At 36.9% G+C, this 21,937-nt stretch overlaps 2 protein-coding genes across 2 annotated transcripts; one reads left to right on the forward strand and one right to left on the reverse strand.

Annotated features, from left to right (window-relative positions):
- Nucleotides 1-536: 536 nt before the first annotated feature.
- On the forward strand, nucleotides 537-10,693 carry LOC136714492 (regulator of G-protein signaling 5). The gene is made up of 5 exons (XM_066692021.1): nucleotides 537-644; nucleotides 2,699-2,812; nucleotides 5,473-5,534; nucleotides 7,987-8,153; nucleotides 8,297-10,693. The coding sequence occupies exons 1-5, from the start codon at nucleotides 601-603 to the stop codon at nucleotides 8,456-8,458; spliced, it is 549 nt and encodes a 182-aa protein (XP_066548118.1). The 5' UTR covers nucleotides 537-600; the 3' UTR covers nucleotides 8,459-10,693.
- A 4,904-nt stretch (nucleotides 10,694-15,597) lies between these two features.
- rgs4 (regulator of G protein signaling 4) lies at nucleotides 15,598-20,479 on the reverse strand. Its single transcript, XM_066692279.1, has 5 exons — nucleotides 20,351-20,479; nucleotides 19,757-19,864; nucleotides 18,981-19,042; nucleotides 17,615-17,781; nucleotides 15,598-17,240 (listed from the first exon to the last, which is right to left on the reverse strand). The coding sequence occupies exons 1-5, from the start codon at nucleotides 20,392-20,394 to the stop codon at nucleotides 16,992-16,994; spliced, it is 630 nt and encodes a 209-aa protein (XP_066548376.1). The 5' UTR covers nucleotides 20,395-20,479; the 3' UTR covers nucleotides 15,598-16,991.
- Nucleotides 20,480-21,937: the final 1,458 nt, after the last annotated feature.

Below are 21,937 nucleotides of genomic sequence, written 5' to 3' on the forward strand. Positions count from 1 at the left end.
GATGAATGAATCAATGTATCTATATTGCCAAACCTGTGTGGATAACATATTGATACTTTCATCCTTACGCAAAAGTTTTCATTTTAAATAAAACAACTAGATGTTTGCCTTTACCTTTCTGTGATTTTATATTTAAAATGAATAACCTTTGGTGATTTAAACAATACAAATATAATTAAATATGTTAATGTAGAACAATATGATCTGATTTAAGTCCAGCAATCTATCAATCAACTTCATAAGATAAGTAACAGTTATTTTCAGACTAAATTTGGGATTAGACATGTTCTCTTAAGTATATATACATATTTTAGTCACTGGATATGACACCTGTGCGGACAAGGTGTATCTATGCTGTGTAAGAGGTTTCTCTAAAGCTGAATTGCATTGGAAGAAACCCACGGTGATGTCAGTGACTTTTCCTGGGCTCCTTTGTCTGCAATTAAACTGGCCGGTGTGATTGGCTGAGCCCTGGCCCTGGTCCAACACGCTGACTCTATATAACTGCAGGGGCTGAGACACAGCGGCAATAAAGAAAAAGTTGACTGAGAGTTCTAGTGGCAGACATACCCTGTACCTCGAGAGTGAAAGCTTGAGAAAATGTGCAAAGGATTATCGGCATTGCCCCAGACATGCCTGGAGAGGTGAGACGTTCATCCACTTACTATTGTCTTTAAATCATGTCATTCTGTCTGGGATTGTGGGGATGTTTAAATGCTACTCACACTTGCAATCAACATTCATTCAATGTGTGTGTGAGTGTGAAAAATATATACCTAGATATAAGTATTTTTTGTCAGCACAGAATTCTGCTATATATTTCTTTTAGCAAATGAGAAAACAGGATATTCAAATTAAAGTTTTCTGCAATGTAATGTATTGTTTAATGCTATTATTGCTGTTATTATTATTATATACACATGCTGATGGTACTTTGGTGACACACACTCAAATATAGTTACATTTTAAAGGTATACATGTACATAGCTTGGTTTAACAGAATTGTGCATAGATACAACATACAGCAAGTACAGAAACATTGGAGAAAAACGAAACAGTAAAGTGCTTGAATATCAAACTGCTGTAGATCAGTTTACTTGATTTCCTGAGAGCTCCTTCACTTGGATACCAGGATTATATCGCCTCTCAGGAACTCAGATGTATTTAACTCGGTTCCTGTATTGTGTTATAAATGACAGTTTCTCTGTTTCTATTCCATAGCTGCAAACATATGGTCACCATTGTCCCTCTTATCTGAAACAAATGTTTACATTATTGCACACACACTGCACAATATATATGTGTCTGTATCATTTGAAAGACACTGTCATTTTGTACCACAGAATGGTTTGTGTGAAAACTATAAGAGCAATTACTGGAGACGGATGCTCTCACACAATATGTTATAGAAGACAGCTTATCAGACTTCCTTTTAAGTAGCTGGTCAACGGTTTGATCCGGGTTGCAACAGCACATCCAAAATAAAGTCAAATCGATCTTTCCTATGAAAAGAAAACGCCGAAACAAAAATAATTTGCTTGTCGCTTACATTACCGTTAAACAGGAGGGACACTGAATTTGTTTTCAGCGTCTGACAAACACCAATCTATCGGCACCTCTGTGGTTCTGCAGGCTTTTTTGTTCCGCTCATTAAAAATGCATCACGCTTTGGTGGCATTGAAAAGCATCTCTCATCTCCCCGAAAGAGTAAATGATCATCTAAGTGCTTTGCAATCATGTTTTCTTGTGTGACACCTTTTGTGTGCCCAAACTTTGTGTTTCATGCACTGTTTATAATCATGAATGGATTGGTTGACATGCCTTGATTGGTTTTGTTTTCTTCCTCTCTCGGCTTTTATGTTCCTCCTAATTGTTGCGTTGTCCAAATAATAGATTAACCCAGAACAGAGATAAAGACCGAAAACAAAAGTAGCGGGTAACATTTAAACATGTTGGAAATGATCAAACGTGAAATCTAGTTACAAATCTGCTGGGGGATATCCATCACTTTATACTGTACAGTACAACTCGGGTGATGCAATCTCTTTCTTTTGCAATAGTTTGTTAGTTTGTTCTTTCCTTATCCCGTTCCTTTCCTGCATTGATAAGAATGTGAAGAGATTGTTTCCCTTCCTTCCACAGAGAGTTTGTGAAAATGTTACTAATGGCACATACAGCATGTATGTGAATAGGTAAAAAGGAATGTAAAATGTCAAAAGCAGAGGATTGAGGATTTAAGGTGTCTGACATGACTTGTTTGTAGTAAAATTAACTGCAAAAGTACATCAGAAACACATGTCTAACACTAGGGACGATCAGTTCAGTTACATTAGTGTCACACTGTAATGTATTGAACCCCTGAGAAAAAACTGATGTCGAGAGGGTTATGGGAAACAAGGGAGCTATTAGGGAGGAGTAGTTGTCATTTTTTTTCAATCTTTTACAGTAAGCCACGCCCAAATATCTGAAACCACAGAGTGTTGCAGCATCCAAGAAAAGTTGACAACAGTGTTTAAATAACCTGGTCAATCAACGGTTATGTAACTGAAACAGTGCTGCTGATACTAGAGTTTTGATCTGCAAGTGTCACAATGAATGTAATTAATGCAAGATAGACTTTGAATGCAAGCAATTAAAGAATACTCCAAGCTTTGGTTAATTGTGCTGAGTATGTTTCGTTTTCTTCTTGCATTTTCAGAGCTAAAGAGATCAAGACTAAGTTAGGAACTCTGCTCCAAAAGCCAGAGAATGCCATCGACCTTATCATACCCTACCCCGAAAAGCCGGAGAAGAAAACAGAAAAGCTTCAGAAGTAAGTCCATAAGATGTAATATTCATAAGCACAACTCAGATGAAGTGTGACGAATAAAAAGATCAGGTGGAGTCCCTGTGTTTCCCCACAGTTGTTGATCAATCACGTATCACGTTGTCATGATTTTGTTTTCCATACATCCCCTGCTTCCCCACACAATGAAAGGTGTAAGTTTCAACCCACATAGACAAGGTGCCATATTCTTTTGGTAATAATCTTACCAAACCATTAGATGTATTAATAATGTATACATCCATAGATCCCTTATTCTTACCTTGCCTTTTGAGTCAAGAGAACATCTAGAAATCAACCGGATAGATTTGACTGAAGACACAAGGAAAGATAGTCTTGTTGTCGTATTGTTTACCTGTCCTTGTTCACCCCAGTTGTGTATCTGCCTTCTGTCAGCATGTTTGGTTTCATTGAAAAATACAGGAGCACCAAACCCAGAGATGAACATGTACTAGAAAGTCCCAGAACAGAAGAAATACAATTTGTCAGCTAGGGGGGAATGACACAACGCCTCACAAATTCAGTACATTCCTTGCCTCAGTACATTCCTATAACCAACCACTTTTTTTGAATGTATTTTGGGAAACATGGAAGTCTGCGTAACAAGTCTAATAAACTTGCCAATCCAATCACATGACGTAAAGGTCTTGGAGCTTCTGTAGGCTGAACTCCTAAACACTTTTTTTTGTTCCTAAATGTTTACCTTGTTTCTTGGCTTTGTTTATTCATGTGATGTCTCTCCACTGTCACCATTTTCTTTTCTCAATACTTGAGGTCGGTCCTTATTTCCGAATGTTCTGAAATTATACCTGAAACAACAAGGGGGTAGATGATGGATAGAGAATAGGAGAATACTGGGTAATGGAAAGATTAAACACTTTTATTTATAACGAGGTGTAAATCTTGGCGGAGGGGCTGGTGTGAAGTAATTATGTCTTGGCACTCTTACGTGCTTGCAGCTCAAAAGGCTCTGTTTAATGAAATGCAGGACCATGTTTCCAATAGAGACCATGAAATAGAATCAAATATGATTTCCACCAAAACACAGTCTACTTCTCTCTCGTGTCAACGTGTGAAGGACATAAGAAATCTGTAGAGGTCAAACAAAGGAGCAGAAGTGGTCGAACAGTCTACTAAATCTTTAATCACATGTTAGAGTAAGTACATATATGTACACAATCCACCTGATCAATACCTCAACTTCTATTTGGTTCACTGCGCATTATAGATTGTATCTTTTCACACTGTTTTATAGAAACACACACAAATTGAGCCGCAATTTCCTTTTGTATCCGGCAAGAAACTTCAGATTTAGTAAACATTTGGCTTGATGTTTAATTCTTTTCTGCGTACGTATATATAACCGAGGAAGATACCATAAAAGTCCAAAAGCTTATAAGAGGAATTTAAAGAGTCTTTAGATATTTGGAGACATCTGTATAAAGTTTTAGAATGTATTTTAAACAAAAGTATTATGTTACAATGTGCTGGTTTAATACAGATGTACCGAAAAGCTGCAGAGCAAAAATCATATTCTCAGGAGCATTTTGTTTCACAAAAAAATAGATGACTGCTTCTTTTCATGGAAATGCAAACTGACACACATTAATGTAGGGTACACAAAGGCCATCCGTCTGCCTGTTTTAGTGTAACATTAATTACTCAAGGCTATCGGTCCAACATTGAGTGAATTTGTCTTTAGAAAAGTAATTCCATTTGGAGAGCCTTCCAGCCAGCTGGTCAAATTAAGGTACAACAGATGGCCAGCTTGAGTCATATTTCACGGTTTGATCGACTGTTGCCCTGGGCAGAAATAATTTGCGCGAATCAGATGGCATTGCCTACATTCACCTGTACATTCACTTTCCAGTCGAATGAAACAAAGGCTTGGCTACAGCATGAGAGAACTGGACATTCAAGACGATGTGTGCTTGTTCTGTTAGGCCATTAATCAATGCTGCAGTTTGTGTAATAACTCCTATTGCGCCATTCTCTCATTTAAAAAAAAATAAAGAAATTGTATGCCGACAAGAAACTAATTTCACCAATGCCTGTCTTGATGACATCTGTGAAAAGTGGAGACCAATGTGTGAAGCCTCTGAGAAACAAGGGAACTAATGAGATCTAATGAGTACACATAGTTGGTATTGATCTTTTCTTCAGACAAGTTGGTCTCCTTCCTCCAGCAAATGAACAAAAGTCTCCCGGAGTTGGAACCCTTTGAAACATGTTAAAAAGCTCTGAATATGTTTTAAAACACAGTATGACACAACTCAATAATGAAACTTTGCCTTTTATCAGCAAGTTAACAGTGTCAAGGTACCACCAACCGCCTCTCCCATCAATTATACAAATCTGGGCTCTTGTCAGACTAGTATGTGGGTGAATTGTATACTCTGTACGAATTATTGGTGTTGTAATCCTGTGGTATCCCTATATTAATTCATGAGGAATCACACCAGTTTATTTGGAAGTGTGACCAAAAATAGTTGTGTTTCTTCTAGTATGAAGTACCTCCAGTCACAATATTACAGTCACCCAGTACTTGAATGCTCCTCTAAATCAACTCCCTTACCACACATTTACGAAGTCTTCCTGTAAGCACAGATTTAAGGGGATTTTTTGTGTGTTCGTGTCTTGCTCTGTAGGCCGTCCGCCGAGGAAGCCCTGCAGTGGCGCGAGTCCCTGGATAAAGTCCTGTACAACAGCTGTGAGTTATTGACCTTCCTGTCTGTAAAGTCGAAATATTATTGACATAACATTTAACCCTAATTGTGGAGCCGTGCTTACCAAACACGCTCAAGAACGGCAAATTTCCTGGTAAGAGGAGCGACTTTAACTCGCTGCGCTGGCTGTGAGAAACCTGAAGCCTGGAGAGGAAGCCGTGCAAAATATTTAGCTTGGCCTGACCGTTTTAAGCAACGGAAGAAGCCTCTTAAACATCAATAATCATTTTGTTTACATGCCTGGAGACATCCTAAGAAAGTTAAGTAAGGTAGATATGTGGTATCTTTATGGTATGTATAAACAATCTGTCCTTAGTTTACATATTGAAAAGCTTTCATATGCATCCTCTGTAATGTTACAAAAGAAAGCTGTTGAGAGGTCTCCATAGCGTCTGATAACTTTTGGGTTACATAGAATATACATATATATATGAGTGTGAGTCATGTGTATTTGTGTATGTGTGTTTTATGTAATAGACAAAAAAGTACAAACTAAAGCAGATTGGTAATGACTTTGGTGGGACTTTTTGAGAATGCACCTTTAAATCAGCTCAACCTTTAAATCCTAGAATCGTATAATCAGCTGGAAACACACTGTATTCTAGAATAAAAACAATAAACAACAATCTCCAAATCTTTCTTTTCTTTTTTGGAAGCCCACTGTCGACGGCCAGGCCAAAATTAGGGCACGTATACATTCATTTAAATCAACGGGATTTCCTCTCGGGGTGGGTGCTCTATGGAGTTAAAAGATAGAGATCATGTGTGTTCCACTATATCTATGTTTAGTCAGGGGAATAATTCCCAATCACCATGGGCTGCTGTAAATACCCTGAACGGAAAGCTCAATGGTGTTTCAGGTTGTGTTTTGACACTTACCAGGGAGCAGACTAGACTGGATGGGATGGGATTTTAAAGTACAGTTAGTCTTCTATTAACGGGGGTTCAAACTACTTATTTTTGCCATAACATAGTTTATCCTTTACTACCCATTGTCCCGATAACATGCACTATTTTCGCAATTACGCAGTTCGTACACAGCTCTCGGTAGTGCTGAGCCGTACATGCTCCATAAAGGCCATCTTTGTCCAGTTAGATTTGCCCCTTACCAAATTACATCTCCCAGAAGCATCTCCAGGACATATTTTGTTCTCTTTATATGGCTTTAGTCATAAAGTGTATATCGTTATTTTGGCTCCTGAGTGTGCGAACACTGATTCTGAAGAGCGATAAAAGCGTGAAAACGCTTCCTTTGAGAGAGAAATTAGACCTGATCGCTCAATTTGATTGTGGAGAGTCTCAAAGTTGTTTGCAAAGTCCCACCCTTTCAGGATGATTTTGACTCCGACTGGGTATGATTTTGCTGTCTGTCAGCTTCAGTCAGTGAAGTGCACTTGCCAATCCCCCCAACTCCCCACTTCGAGTAATAGATACAAAAGCAAATGTATGTACCTTCGGCCTTTAAACTGAGAAGTGTACTGAGTGCACAATACCTGAGTATGACGTCTTGTGAAAGATGTTGGTCTCTAGTTTCAAAGAAACCATGAACCACACCTCTGTGTTTTGTGGATTTAGTGCTCGGGTCATTGGCAATCTGAGAACAAATATTTTGATTGTAAAAAGTTAAACATTGTAATTTGGTGTCTTATATTTACTTTGTGTTGTTATTGTGTACTTGTTTGATATTCCGGTAATATAAGCCAGACATTTACATGGGTTTTTTATGGGAATATGTCTTTCCATTAATAATTTCAATTAACGCTAATATTTCCAGGAACTACCGTGTTATTCAAGGATTACTGGCAGCCTATAAAGAGGAAGATATTAATAACAATTTAATTAGATATTATTTACTCCATTGCCAGATTGAGTGTCATTGCACTGCAATAACTACATCCATTAAATGTTCATGACACGTTCATATTCTTCTTATTTATGTGCTTGCTGTTATTGATATGATAAATGTGCTGTGTATCTAACATTAATTATTCATAAAATAATAAATTATCATTATAAATATCGGATGTAATATAGCCAATTTGGCGTGATGATGTAAATAATGCCTGATTAATTGTTAATGTCTTTCTGATTTAAGGCTATGTTTAAATCCTGTCCCATCTCAAAGTGTCGTGGTGAACACAGAGCTTCCTTCTTTATGGGATTTACACCAGCAATGATAGTGATGAAAGTTGTATGTTTACATTTTCAAAGTTATTAAAATGCTAGAATCACAGATCGTTTACTTACATACATTACTACTAACACATGAGTACATATCAATCATTAGAAATCTTATATACAGTCAAATAATTAAGAGATCTGGAGCAGATTCATATTTACTTACTTTGTGAGGTTGGTGATTTTAGTCCCTGCCAATTGATGGCTTCTCATTGGTTATGAACCCAGGAAAACCATATTCCATGTGTTGTTTTTTAGATGGTCTGGCCACTTTCAGAAGCTTCCTGAGATCCGAGTTCAGTGAGGAAAACATTGAGTTTTGGGTGGCCTGTGAGGACTTCAAGAAGACCAAGTCTCCTGCTAAGAAGGCCATCAAAGCTAAGAAGATCTATGAGGAATTCATTCAGACCGAAGCTCCTAAAGAGGTGTGTTGGTTTTTTGATACTGTACTCTACATGTTTTAATTGAGAAGTATGTATCAATGATACAGTGCACAATGAAGAGCTATATTGGGTGGGAAAAGGGAGGAGAGTTGAGGATTTGAAACTCATATCTTGGTCTCTCGCAGGTGAACATCGATCACTTCACCAAGGAAGTGACTCTGAGGAACCTCGTGCAGCTCTCGCCTGCCACCTTTGAACTGGCCCAGAAGCGGATCCACGCCCTGATGGAGAAGGACTCATTCGGCAGGTTCTTGCGCTCAGAACAATATCAGGAACTGATAAAGTAGCCACGTGGCTGGGCTGTGCAAAGCGTTCTGGTTGCTAATAAGTCATCTCTGCGTTTTAGTAAACCAGCTCACTACCTTTAATTTTAACTAAATTCTGGTCTAAATCAAGTGGTTTTAATTGATATCCTTCCCGGTGATAATGAATATAATTGAATGGGCTCAGCACTGTGTGCCTTTGTCAGCCTATAAAGCCCAAGAAAAACGATTTCCCGGCTGACATGAAAACCTAACATTTAAATCACATAAAACCATCTTGATCACTAAACTTAATGTAAAATAATTTACTTATTTCTGCATTTTGTCTCCAGACAGGGATATTAAAAGAGTAATTGTAGTACTTTCTGTTTCAACAAACAGAAACAATTGACATCCAGTATTAGCTTTATTTTTGTCCTTCCAAAATGTCTTTGCACAGCTGTAAAAGTGCCACATGTGAACTGCATAGCAACCAGTGCAGTCGTTTTCCATCTTCATTAAAGCAAAATCTTTTGTCCCTTTTTATGTATGCAATGCAGTGAGTAAACTCTGTCTGTATTAAGTGCCAACTCTGTATTTCTCTATTATCCCCATTTGAAGTTGATGATATACTAAAAAAGTAAAAAGCCATGAAAAACTTTCAATTATTCAATTAGTCTTGTTTTGCTATTAGAATCAAGGAACACCCCCTGACTGTTCTAGATTCTCTGTTCATCAATGTTTCTGCATTTTAAATTTGTCTCTCCTGGAGTCTCAATAAAAAGTAACTGCAGCATCTGTTACAAAGCACATTCCAATGTATAATATTTCCAAAAAGGCCAAAAAGGTTCATGTGAGAGTCATTGTGTAGGCTGACCTTCTGAAGAATGCTAGTGACCAGAATACTGAGAAACTTAGAGAGTCTTCAGGAAGTCCAACAATAAACAGACAAATCTTCCATTACGACAACTTCAATTAAGAGTAACCCTCTCTGTCGTGCGCGATGTTCCTGGGAACATTGCAGGCTTTCAGTAAGACTTGGTTAAGTAGTAGTTCTGATAAATTTACCACGAACAGTAGGTTGCCACGATGGAAATAAACAACTGGAGTGGAACTCAATCAGAAGTGTAAAAGTTTAGTGTAATCAGAAGGAAGGTTTATTCTGAGAAGGATAAACATCAACTGGTTCAGTCCAGGTTGAGCTATGATTATCTCACTGCCTTCCTACAATTAGAGAGGAAATTGACTGGTAAATAAGTACATAAATGGTTAATTAAATAAATAAAACCATCTATTAATTATATCACATTGCTAATCAGCGAAGACTTGTACTCATTATAAAGTCGTTGATTGCTTAATGATTACGCAATAATTAAACATTTTCTCAAATGAAGCTTCAGATTTAAAGTTATTATTTGTCAAGCAATGATTCATCCAAACACAGTACAAAATTAAATAAATTCAAATACAAATATATATATATTTTTAAAGTACAATACAATCCAAAATCTACATTCAATACAATATATATTCTGTTATTTTCAGTACAGTACCAAACATTCATGTACGTGTCTGTTAACCTACACTTTTGTATTAGACATAATCAGTTATGCATGTTTTTAATTAACACTCTGTTGTTATTATCACACTTCAATTATATAAAAAAAACATTCTCTATTAATAGATTTAGTACTGCATTCAATAAAGTCCTTATTGCTTAACACAATAAAACACAAATTAATTAATCCTGCAGGACAGAACTTAGATTTGTACAATATTGACATAATTTATACAATCAAGGTAAACCCTCTCAAAGTTCAGCTGTGTGTTTTTTTGGTTGTTGTTTATTATACTAAACCTCAAAGAAAAAAAAAAACTAATTTTGTTGTCAACTTTTGATAGAGAAAAAAAAAAGGAGTTAAACATAAGAACATATTACCAGCATTGTAAAAGTAAAACAATAATAGTAATTGAATGTACTGCTAATTTAGTTTTGATTGAGATTGTGAAGTGAATAAGGACTTATTGAGTCAGTGCTATAAGAAATATATATTTGACCTCGTATATGCATGTATGTTTTGTAGTCAACAATATAAAAATGCATTAATACATTAAATTCTTCAAGATGTATTTATTCTTCATGTAAATGTTTATCGTTTGCAATGAGTTGTTTAAGTTATTCAGTCGATGCCACACTGGAATGAATGTTTCTCAGGATACAGGAGCTCAGGAGCATGTGGGCGCACTTGAGCTTACATAAAAAGAAACTGTTGTCATTTTTCTTTGTCGTTGGTCATGATTTTGTTCTGAGGGAAGCTGTGTTGTGTTTGTTGGTCACTTAGTGTCCTGTTCTGACGCAGGCGTGTATCCGAGCACGTCACTCGATATCTGGGTGTGTTTTTTATTTGACGCACTCATTTAAAATGCTCCAAGTACATGGGCATGTCTGTTATTGAACCTGGCCAGACACAATTTTGCCAATTTAAGCTACCCTGAGTTTTTGATTGAGCTTCATTACACAATCAAACAATAGAGTGTGTTTTGATTGTAATTAGGATAAAGCCACACTATAATGAATATATCAAAGTAGGTTTGGAAGACAGATATAGATATCCATTAAAAATGTTTGTCCTTATTGTTGGACCTCAAAGAAGTAATGGTAACATGTAACACAATTACGTGGTACTAATTTGCTACATGACTTTTAATTGTCTGATTTACTTCAACCAAACCCGCAAATTATGATTTTTTAAAGGGCAGAAGGAAGAAGCTTCTATAAAACAAAAAACAATAAGAATAACCAGGACAAATATGATGTGTTTCAACTTCTTTAAATGTTAGATGCACCTGCAGTATCATTGAGCTTTACAAATAAATTGCACCTTCAAACAGAAAAAGAAAACATCGCCGATTATGACAGAGCAAGCAGGCTGATCAAAATAACAGACTGTACCACACTGTTCTGTCCCAACTTCTTAGAAAATAGATGAGCTGGAGTTGATAATGATAAGAGATCATTAATGGGGTTTAAATTAAGTTGAGCTTTGGCATTCATCATTCATCAAGTCATTCATCAGAGAGTCCTTGGGACGGACCAGTTGCCAAAAGGGAGAGCGCACCATTAATTGTGGCCTTTACAGCAAGTGCAAGTTCTTTATAAGGGATTGAAACAGTTCATATATCAATACTCTATCTCTGAAATGTCTGTGTACTGTTCTCAAACCATCAAACTTTTAACATTTAGCTCAGGGGAAGGACACGTTCTTGAAATTTGATTGAAAGCATCGTGAAAAATGTGAATTGTGATTTTATATACATATAAAAGTATTTCCGTTAGAATACAATATATGCAGAGATGTGTTGATTAAAATCATAATACTAGTTTAACTCTAGAGAGAGAGATGCATTTATTAATATCATGATCAGAGGTTACTGTGGTGCCAGTATTACGCAGTCTGTCAATATTGGCTGTCTAAATACGCTCTGTTTATTTTTTTCATTTAGTCCGGGTTCATTCTTAAAACAGAGCTCTGTGCAGGCAACAATAACGAATCACGGAAGGAAATCATAGTGAACCGTCTTTTCATACAAGTAAAGACTGAGCATTGAACCACAATTAGTTGATTTTCCAATTAGGTTGTTAAAATGCATTACCTTACATGATGAAAAAGCACACATCAGGAATCGCAATCACAGATTAAAAGTTTGAAACAGTTTCGCCCATAGACACCCTGAAAACGGCCTCAAACAACTGCTGCATTTTGCACTAGCAAGCTTGAACAGAGAGTTGTGGCTGAAATAACTGAAACTATCATATAAATGACTTGTTTTATTCGATTAACTCAGTCGATAATCTGATTAGTCAAGACGTCTAGGTTTATAGCCTAGCATTACCCTTGAATTCAAATGAAAGAAATGTCCAGATCTGTGCCTAATTCACATTTAAAAAGATAAAATCGAGGAACAGTAAAACTACTTTGATTGTTTAAATAAAACATCAGTCTCTTGTGTGCCCAATTTATAAGGCTCACACACAAACACATGCATGTTCACTTTATTACTAAAATAAATATAAGCACGTATGTTAAATATGGATTTGGAGAGTATTTATTTATGTTAAATCTAAATCTAAATATAGATCTAAATCTAAACACACAGAAATCCACTAAAATCACAATATTTACTTTTACTTTTGGAAAGTAGATAATTTTTTACTTTTATTCAAGTACTGTTTGAATGGGAGACTTTCTACTTTTACTGGAGTACGTTTTTGATAGAGTAGTTTTACTTGAACTCAAGTGTAACTTACATCTGCTAGACAGTACAACATAATCACTGTTTGTCTTTTACGTGGTGTGCCAGTGGATTTGTGTGTGTTTAAATTTAGATGTAACATTTACAACACTCACTGAGAGCTTTTGAACATAATGAAATACTCTCCAAATCCATATTTAACATAAGTGCTTATTTAACACCAAAACACGCTCGTATCTTGAGCAGGGAACCGGGATTTGTGATTTATATAAAGGGGAGGAAGGGCAACGGTTTAGAATCGTGTATCATTCTTTAAAATCGGCCATATTTAACCTTTTAAAACAATCAGGCGTCTCAGCAAGGTTGATTACTAACTTGGCTCTGCTTTAAAGATGCAGGAATGTAGCACACTGTAAACACATCTGGATTTTGGCAGCAACTAGAAAACAGTCTGATTAAATAGCAATAAATTATATATATATATATATATATATATATATATATATATATATATATATCATTAGCAGACTTTATCGAACTACTGCTGGACAAAGGCCTGCCCAAGATGGCTCCACTCGATACAGTCTACCAGCTCACGCCAGCAACGTTTCTCAATTAATCTCATCTTTCATGTGATCTTGGTTCCATTCTGGAGCAAATATTTAGTCCATCTTTGGTCTATTCTTCAGGCAAAGTATCCGTCCCATTGCCATTGTAACATTTCACTATTTGAATAATGCACAAACGTGTATTGAACCCAACTTCACCTAAACAGAGGAGGCAATAACCAGGCACATATAAGTCTTCATTAACATATTTTCTCTTAGTACACAGGATTGGGCTCTTATTTTGGGACTCTGCACAACCTTTGTGGCCAGCCTTTCTCAGCAGTACCTCTTAGTTCTCTTCAGAAGATAAATCCATGGAACCTGAAATATCATCCGTGACTGAAAACCCAACCGAGAGATACGGATAAAAAATTCAGGACTGTATGGGAATTCATAAAACAATAAAGAAGCGATGGACTGTGAAATTGCACTAGGATATATTGTACCGGGGAGGGATTTCTTACTTCACAGGCTTTACAGCAAAGCATCTTGGAATTCTACGTTTTCTATTCGAACAGGTTGGATCAGAAGAAACGGGTTCTCCTTCAGAAATTCTTGTATCAGCAGGAAAATCTGTTTTGTGAAGTTTCAGGTCGTTTCAGTTTTTCCACACCATGGGCTTTTGTGTCATTTCAAAAACATCCACATTGCAAGAATAAAACATCTCAACATGGGAATTGTGACCATCTGGGGACCATCCAAACGAAAAGTCACAGCCAAAGCAGCATTTATATCTACTTATTTTAAATGTGCATAAATCAAGCGCAAACTGCTTTTACTGTACAGTTTCCCAGCTGTCCTCCTACTATTTTTCTAATAAGAGATACTGGTTCATATCTTGTGTTATTTTAAGTTCCTACCCATGGACTTTTTTATTTTATTTCGTTAATCAACCAATGTGAAACGTGGGGGATGATTGTGTGTCAGTAACTGTAGGCGTTTTAATATTGCATCCAGGGAGCACTTCAAAGTAGTAGATTAACATCACCTTGCCGGGAGGCGTGCAAGCCAACGGATTGGTAATTGAGATTCGAGATCGTTAAAGTGCGGCAGTGAGGCAGTCATGTTCGGCAGGTTGACGGCATCTTCATAACGTTGATTTCTGTCAGCAGTGAAGTGAATCATCTTCTAAACGAGTGGTAGGCATGTATCGTAGGCCTAACCTAGGAAAAGATCTCTACCCCGTCCGAGGAAACATTTAGCCTTACTGGTCTACAAGGCTGATAAAGTCACCACAGTGAGACTAATAGACATACTTAGAGATGGTGTTACCTCAGAAGGTACATCTGTGCATTCCTGAATAAATGACACACACTTATGATTCTTCTGACAGATTATAGGCTCTGTTAGTAACTGGGTAAATGACTGACTTTTGCTATTTATTAACTGCATGATATTAACAAGAGATAGGTCTATATGTAGATGTGTGTATATATAGATCATATTTTAACTTCTTTGACTCACAACAGATTGTCTCAATGCACATACCTTCTGCAAAGATTGTTTATCCAAATGGAATTTTAATTAAAAATGTGACCAATTATCAAACACATTCAGTCTTGGTCTATAAAGGATAGTCAAATAAAGAAATAAATGTTGGAATAAATAAACACATGGGGATTTATTTATGCATCCATTCACTGAATTCAACATTTATTTGTTTGTTTATTTATTTATACATTTTCAGTGGAATAGCCTCCATTTTGGTTTCACGGTGGTTCAGTCATTATGAGAATATACTGTAGTTTAAATGTTTCAAATGCCAAGTAAAATAGAAATAAAGTAAATCTACCTTTACAATGTGCAGGACATTATGCAATTAAGACAATCGGAATTGGAATGTGTCTTTATAGGTCTGGAAACAAGTGCCACTAAATGCTATAAATGCTATAATTGTATTTTCTGACTTTTCTGCCTATATATTGAACGAGATATAAAATATTGAGAAGTAATGTTAACTGAGGCTAAACCTGAATGCTTATGAAACAAGGTTTTATTCTTTTTTTGCCGAAGGGAATCATTTTCTATGTTTGTGTCTGGATATATTTGTCATGGAAACAGAGATCCTGTGATGCCTATTTTTGACTCCCACTTGAGAATAGCCACCCAATTAATAACAAACCAGAAGAAGGTCTTTTACAAAACCATTGTCTAAACAACCTAAAAAGACTCACTGTTTCAGGGAAAACAAATACAATATAATAATTGGGTATTTATAACTTCCCAAAAGGAACTCATAATGTTTCACTACCAGAATCTGGGAAATGTAACATGAATACTAACATAAAATACAATTATATTTAACATTCTTCTACAAATACATTTATGTGAGACATTAGTAGTAATTTATTTTGATTTGAGACAAGTACAAATGAGATTTGTATTGTATTCATACTTTACTGTAAAACAGGCTTTTGTTTAATCCTTCTACTACACCAAATGAAACGCAAATCAGGAAATAAGCCAATGTTTTAATTGTAAGTGGCATAAAAGAAACAGTGGGGCTTAGTTTTAACATAAAACTGTATAAAAAATAATGTCCATGCCATAAAAAGACATTATAAAATGAGATGAGACAATAAGTTAAATAACTATAATACAATCAAAGTACAGGTATGTCAACACATTTATATCCATGGTCTTCTCTGCAACAATAGGAAATTAGAAAATATTTATACATGATATTTCCATTCTTTACATGCAGAAAATGCATAATGAACAGACTTTCAAAAACATACAGTAACAGTCTTTTAACATTTCAGCCTAAAACAAAGGACAAAACACATGAACAATTAGACAATTAAACCTGCTTTAGTAATATTTATATATATATATATATATATATATATATATATACTATATATATTTGTCTTTGCATGATAAAGTACAAATAACAGACTGCGAAACTCTGGGTCAGGTCAAGCTGGGGAGGGTAATGAGGTGGAAACTTTCATTAAAAAAATCTCATGCAGTCTCAATATTTAACAAAGGCTTAACCTCAAGTCTACATAGTCCCTTACTACATATAAGGCCTTTTCACGGCAGTCTTAAAATGTGCATGTGTCGTTTTATACCCGTTTGCTTGCTTCCGCTGAGTCACAACCCGTTCTAACACAATGTGAAATGAACGACTCTAAACATTTCGATAAGGATGTCTTTGCTACCTTAAACAAATGCAGAACAAGTCATGCGAGTCATAAAAGTCTTTACTCAATAAACACAGGGTCCCGTGACTATATAAGTATATTTAAGTTCATAAATTGACAACCAGGGATCTCAATTGCATTTGAAATTTCAGCGGCTACTATATGTTTATGAGAGCTAGATGTGTAGGAAGTTTTGCACCAGTTATTTGTCGGTATTTCATAAAAAAACCAACCGGTAAAAACTGATCACTGTGCCGTTCTCCTTCAAAGCACCGTTTAGACTTTAATGCTCAACTTCATCCCTATTGACAAGAAACCTAAATCCCATCAGCTATAGTACATGCGGATTGTGAATTTACCTTTTAGAGCCAGATGAGAAAGGTAATTATTTCACTGTGGGCTGTTTACTCTTTTTCTATTTTTTTTATTGGTCTTCTCCGGGTGTTTCAAGTCAGTCTAGCAACCCTATCTCTGCAGGCCAAGCTCTGGTGTAATAGACAGTACTGCTAAGTCTTGGCAATGAAATAAATTAGAAATAAATAATGAAGCTCCGTTTGAAAACCCGGGTGTTTAGGCACACAGTGGAAGCAGCTGGTTGAACTCAGACACGTGTCCCTTCCCTCTCTTCTCCGCGCTACAGGTGCCGCTGCTCCCAGGGTGCTGGAGTAAGTCTCGGTAAGTCTTTGATTTCAAGAAACGCCGGTAAGAGTCCTTCTCCATCAGCAGAAAGATCTTCCGCTGGGCTTCGTCGAAGGAGGAGGCTGTGGGGTCTTCAAGGTTCCTCTTGGTCTCTTCTCTAGTCGAGGAATCAAGGTTAACCTGAAAATTGAATAGATGGTTACTGACTGAGGAAGATATCTGAATTCAAGGCAGTAATTAAAATGGTGTTCATTGCCGTTAAACACCAAACACAATATGTAATAAAACACGGTGTTCCAAGTTCCTATATTGCTGTTCAAAGCTTACAAATTGGGTCGAGCAGTGATCTTAAAATATGATCAAACAGTTGCTTGTTTGCTTTGTTAGTTTAGGAGTATGTAATCGCCGTATATATATGGCACCGGATAATGATAATAAAGTCTAACAGTATTCGTGTTTGTCTTCTTTCATCCAGTGAGTCCATCCAGGCTGTTCAGATCCCGGGGTAGTGATTTAAATTAAAGACCGCTTTCATGTTTCTTCGGGTCGCATACCTCTTTCTCAGATTCCACGGCGACGTACTGCTCGTAGATCTTCTTCGCTTTAGCTGCCCGTTTGGTCTGAGACATGGTCCTCTTGTATTCCTCGCAGCTCGCCCAGAACTCGATGTTCTCCTCGCTGAACTCCGACTTCAGGAAAGTTGTAAAAGCGGCCAGGCCAACTGAAAGGAGAAGAAAACAGTCTTATAGCCATATTTGTACATCAAAGGGATAAAATATTACATATCATAGATTTTTACATCATGACTCATAAGTATGTGTGAAAAGAGATGATGGAAAAGTCTAGACCTCTCCAGAAAGAGGTTGTGGGTTGTGAATTTGTGGTGCGGAAGTCTAAATGAGAAAGTAACTGCTTGGAGACGTTTTTGTCCACTAACGATTACCCGCATCGATTGGCACAAACGAGCTACGTGTCATACATTTCCTTTCCTCCCTTCCAAGTGAGAGTAGGTCACTAAGTCAAGGCAGTGAGCCGAGGAAAGGAAAGGTCAGCATGTGAGCGATTCTCAGGAGGTCGTTGCTCCTTTAGCAGCATCTCCACATGGCTAACACTTGAACAGCTGCCAGCATAAACTAATAGTTCCTTCAGGGGCCACTCAGGGGCTTCCGTGGGACACGTACGCCACGTTGAGAGCTTCAAGATTGAGCCGGCTTAGCCACGAGGGGCTGTCGTGGAGGATTAGATGCCCAACATTGATTTGATAAGAAAACACTTTGACATGTTCCAAAACTCGGCCAGAGTCGGATCCCAGACCCTCGGACGTCACGAGGGACACAGTGACTCAGACGCAGTCACGGTTGGGTCTTGTTCGCAGAGATGAGAGGGATGTCACAGCTAGCCTACGTTTTCTCAGTTGGGCTCAGTGGCAGATTGCCTGGCCTCTCGTGATGTACAGAGACTTCTTGAACATTGAACATGTTGAGCCTTTATAGAAGTGGCCACCAGGGTATCAATAATAGTTTTTAAAAAAGAGATTGTAAATGGTGCTGACAACAATACTCAAAGATTTTTTGGGTGTAAATGATGTTGAGACAATAGGAGAAATAAAATACTGTAATGTACTGCACAGTAGAGCAGGTATTGTCATTGTGTTTGTGTATAGAGAGTATAACAGTTACATTAAGGTAAAGATCTCAAGCTTATGGAAGTTATGACATTTTTTGAAGATCTTACATTAAGATATATCATCAAAAATGTGACACAAACCCGATTGACAAATTGTCATTTTGTTTTTGAAAACGAGCCATTGTAAGGGGCCGTTATAAAAGCAGGTGACAGGGGGCAGCAGTGAGCCAATGGTGACATAATGTGAGTCGAAGTGCACGTCTCATCGATAGTGCTTTTTATTCAACTACTCACCTTCGTTGTTCAGCAGGTTCTCCAACGACTCTCCCCATTTCTTGACTTCAGTCGGACAGATCCTATCGAGGAAAGAAATGTCACATTATATTGACATGGAATCCAACTATATTTTCAGCCAATAACATAGAAGTAATATATCGCTGTGCCTATCTGCCTTTAAAGCTCTAATTAGCATCATTAATCCATCTGTGTCTCTTAATTCAATTGCAGAGACTGGTGACAAATTACACATTTATTATTATTGCACTTTACGCTGCAAGCAGGTGATACAGAAGAAATCGATGTAGTCTGTCAATGTGCCGTCGTGTTACTCTTCGAGTGCAAAGAAAGAGTTTATCAGAGCCAATAGATTAGTCTTGTATTTGTTTTTCAATTAAAGAATGATGCGATGGCACACATGAGATGAGTTATTTACCCTGACAGGTCCATTGCTGTGAGCCACCTGAATCCAGTTTAAGGAGCATCCTTCGAATTGAGAGCAGTCATTAATAAATGCATGATATTTCATCAGATCTCTGTGGTATCATTGATAAATGCACATGGATTAATGATGCTTTAATTACGGGAAGGGACACACATTTTTTTTCACCATTATAGGTTGGAATTTGCCCTTTAGGACAACATGGGAATCTAAAATTTGATGACGTGAAACTTATGCCTTGTTTTGTAGTGGGGGTGTCATGTATAGCTCTATAGGCAAAGTGCCTCATTGTAAATCAAAATTATAGGCATAATTGAATGCATTGTATATAATTGGTGGATTATTCACTCACTTCTTCCCTCCAAAAGCTTTCTCTTTCTTGTTGCTGACATTACTCTGATCCAGCATCGCATCTGGTTTCTGAAGAAGAATCCCAAATCGATGCTTCATGTCTTTTGCACTGCAAGCAAAACATATTACACGTCAGTCAAAGAAATAAAGACAGACTTTTCATTTATAAGTGAAAATTATTTACTGGAAAATATGATTTCTCTAAACCTACTATAGATGTACACATGTGGCATTAAGGTGGAAGGGAGAATTGCTCAAATTGGGGGCATGCTGCAATGCAGTATTTTGTGTAAAATAGACTGCAGAACGGAATAAAAGTTATCTTTTCTGTATTGTCTGTATAAAAACATTGTGGGGGACATAATTTACTTCATTGTGTAACTAGCACATCCATCCTTATTTCAGGCATAAAGAATAATCTTCATTTCAAGCTCTCAAAATCTCAGCATTCGGTTGTTGAAAAATCTAATTTTACTCAAGTAAAACAATAAAATATAAGTATTTGTTACAGATTAAACATTACAAGTGAGGATATTCAGTTCCAACAGAGCTGCTCTCTGCAAAACTCCTTTAAACAACATTAAAATCCTCCTACCTTTTCAGGCATGTTGCTGGAAGTGCAGCCAGTCCCTTACACATGTTGAATCTGGGTTACAATTCCAGGTCAGGCAGATAAAACAATAATGTTTCTGTGCAGCCGGCGGTGCGGTGCTGTGCACTCTGTGTCTGCTGGTGCTTTATTGCAGGTCTCTCAGCCCCTGGGTTTTATAGCAGCCTGTCGATGGGGCCAGCAGGCTAGCCAATCACGTGTGTGCTTTTAAAACAGCAGCTGAGCAGAGGATCACAGCGGAGGAGAGAGGAAATGCAATAACAACACCACTCAGTAGAGCAGTTTTCTATTCCACGCAGTAAAGGCAAGGGGTGACAGAATAAATGTGTGGGGATTTGTGTATTTGTATTTGATGTGAAAAGAGTCCAGGCTCTATATATAGACATATACAGGTACTTATGTGCATTAGGAGCCTGGTCTATCGTATTGGGGGTTTGTAAAGAGCCTCAAATGAAATTATGTTGTTATATATAATGTGTGTGTATCGCTGTGTCCATGTTTTGCAGATTAGTATGTTGTTCCACTAACACTCTCCAGATTTGTTTAAAATCCCTTAATGTATAGGGGGTGAAAAGTGTAATGACAAAAATAATTCTAAACTCTCAATAAGTCTAAGTAATTTCAGAGATTAATAAAGATACTGAAATATACTTTATCATAAAAAATGACATGACACACACCTGAAGGTCAAAGTGAAATACAGGCATCTGTAATGAGAAACTTTCTAGTTTCTACTTCTAGAATTTAGAATGTGTTTAAGATAAAATACACTGGAATGCTTAAAAGAGAATGTATTACTGTATTATTAATGTACAGCTATTAATACACTATTATTATTGTGAAAAGCATTACAATATGTTATCATTATTATTACTGATCTCTCAGTAAGTAGTTTGCATGTGATTTAGTGCTCAAAATACATCATTTGACCAACAGAGACAATCGGACTCCCCTTCCCCTTCAGTCTATTAAAACAAGGAGTCAATGTATAAATTAATCTTTCTTTTTTATTACGTCTGTTAGTAACCATTTAATTTGACTATATTGATTTGAACTGGTAAAATGAAATGTAAAATGGGGGGGGGATGACCAATTAAATACAAATTTTGATTTATTTGTTTTGATGACAGTTATTTGCTACTATTACAGTATGTTTATCAAATTCAATAGCTATGTGCGTGCAGAAAACTCCTGGCCTGGACATCACAAAATTTGCATCCGACACGTTCCTGTCGCCAGTCATAAACATCTCCAGCGAGATTAAGTTTCTGGAACACGAGTTCTTATGTCGCAGGGAAATAAATGGTAGAACTAGTTTGCATAGTTGTCTTATTTTATAAATATAGAAAGCACGTGTAGTCTTAGTTTTCCAATGTCAAAATGCCAAAGAGACATGAACTTGGCTTCCATTGATGCTGTAGAAGGTTTATTTACTGTTGCATCTTTGTTATCAAACACAAAGCACAATACTGTGAGTAATAATTCCAACACATAGTAACTGAAGCCTCCACTGCCCGCGCTTGAAACAGGCCAGTACTTTGTTAGTAGGAAGTGAGCATCAATTAAATGAAT

This window comes from Amia ocellicauda, chromosome 19 (assembly GCF_036373705.1).
Source record: "Amia ocellicauda isolate fAmiCal2 chromosome 19, fAmiCal2.hap1, whole genome shotgun sequence".
NCBI lineage: Eukaryota > Metazoa > Chordata > Actinopteri > Amiiformes > Amiidae > Amia > Amia ocellicauda.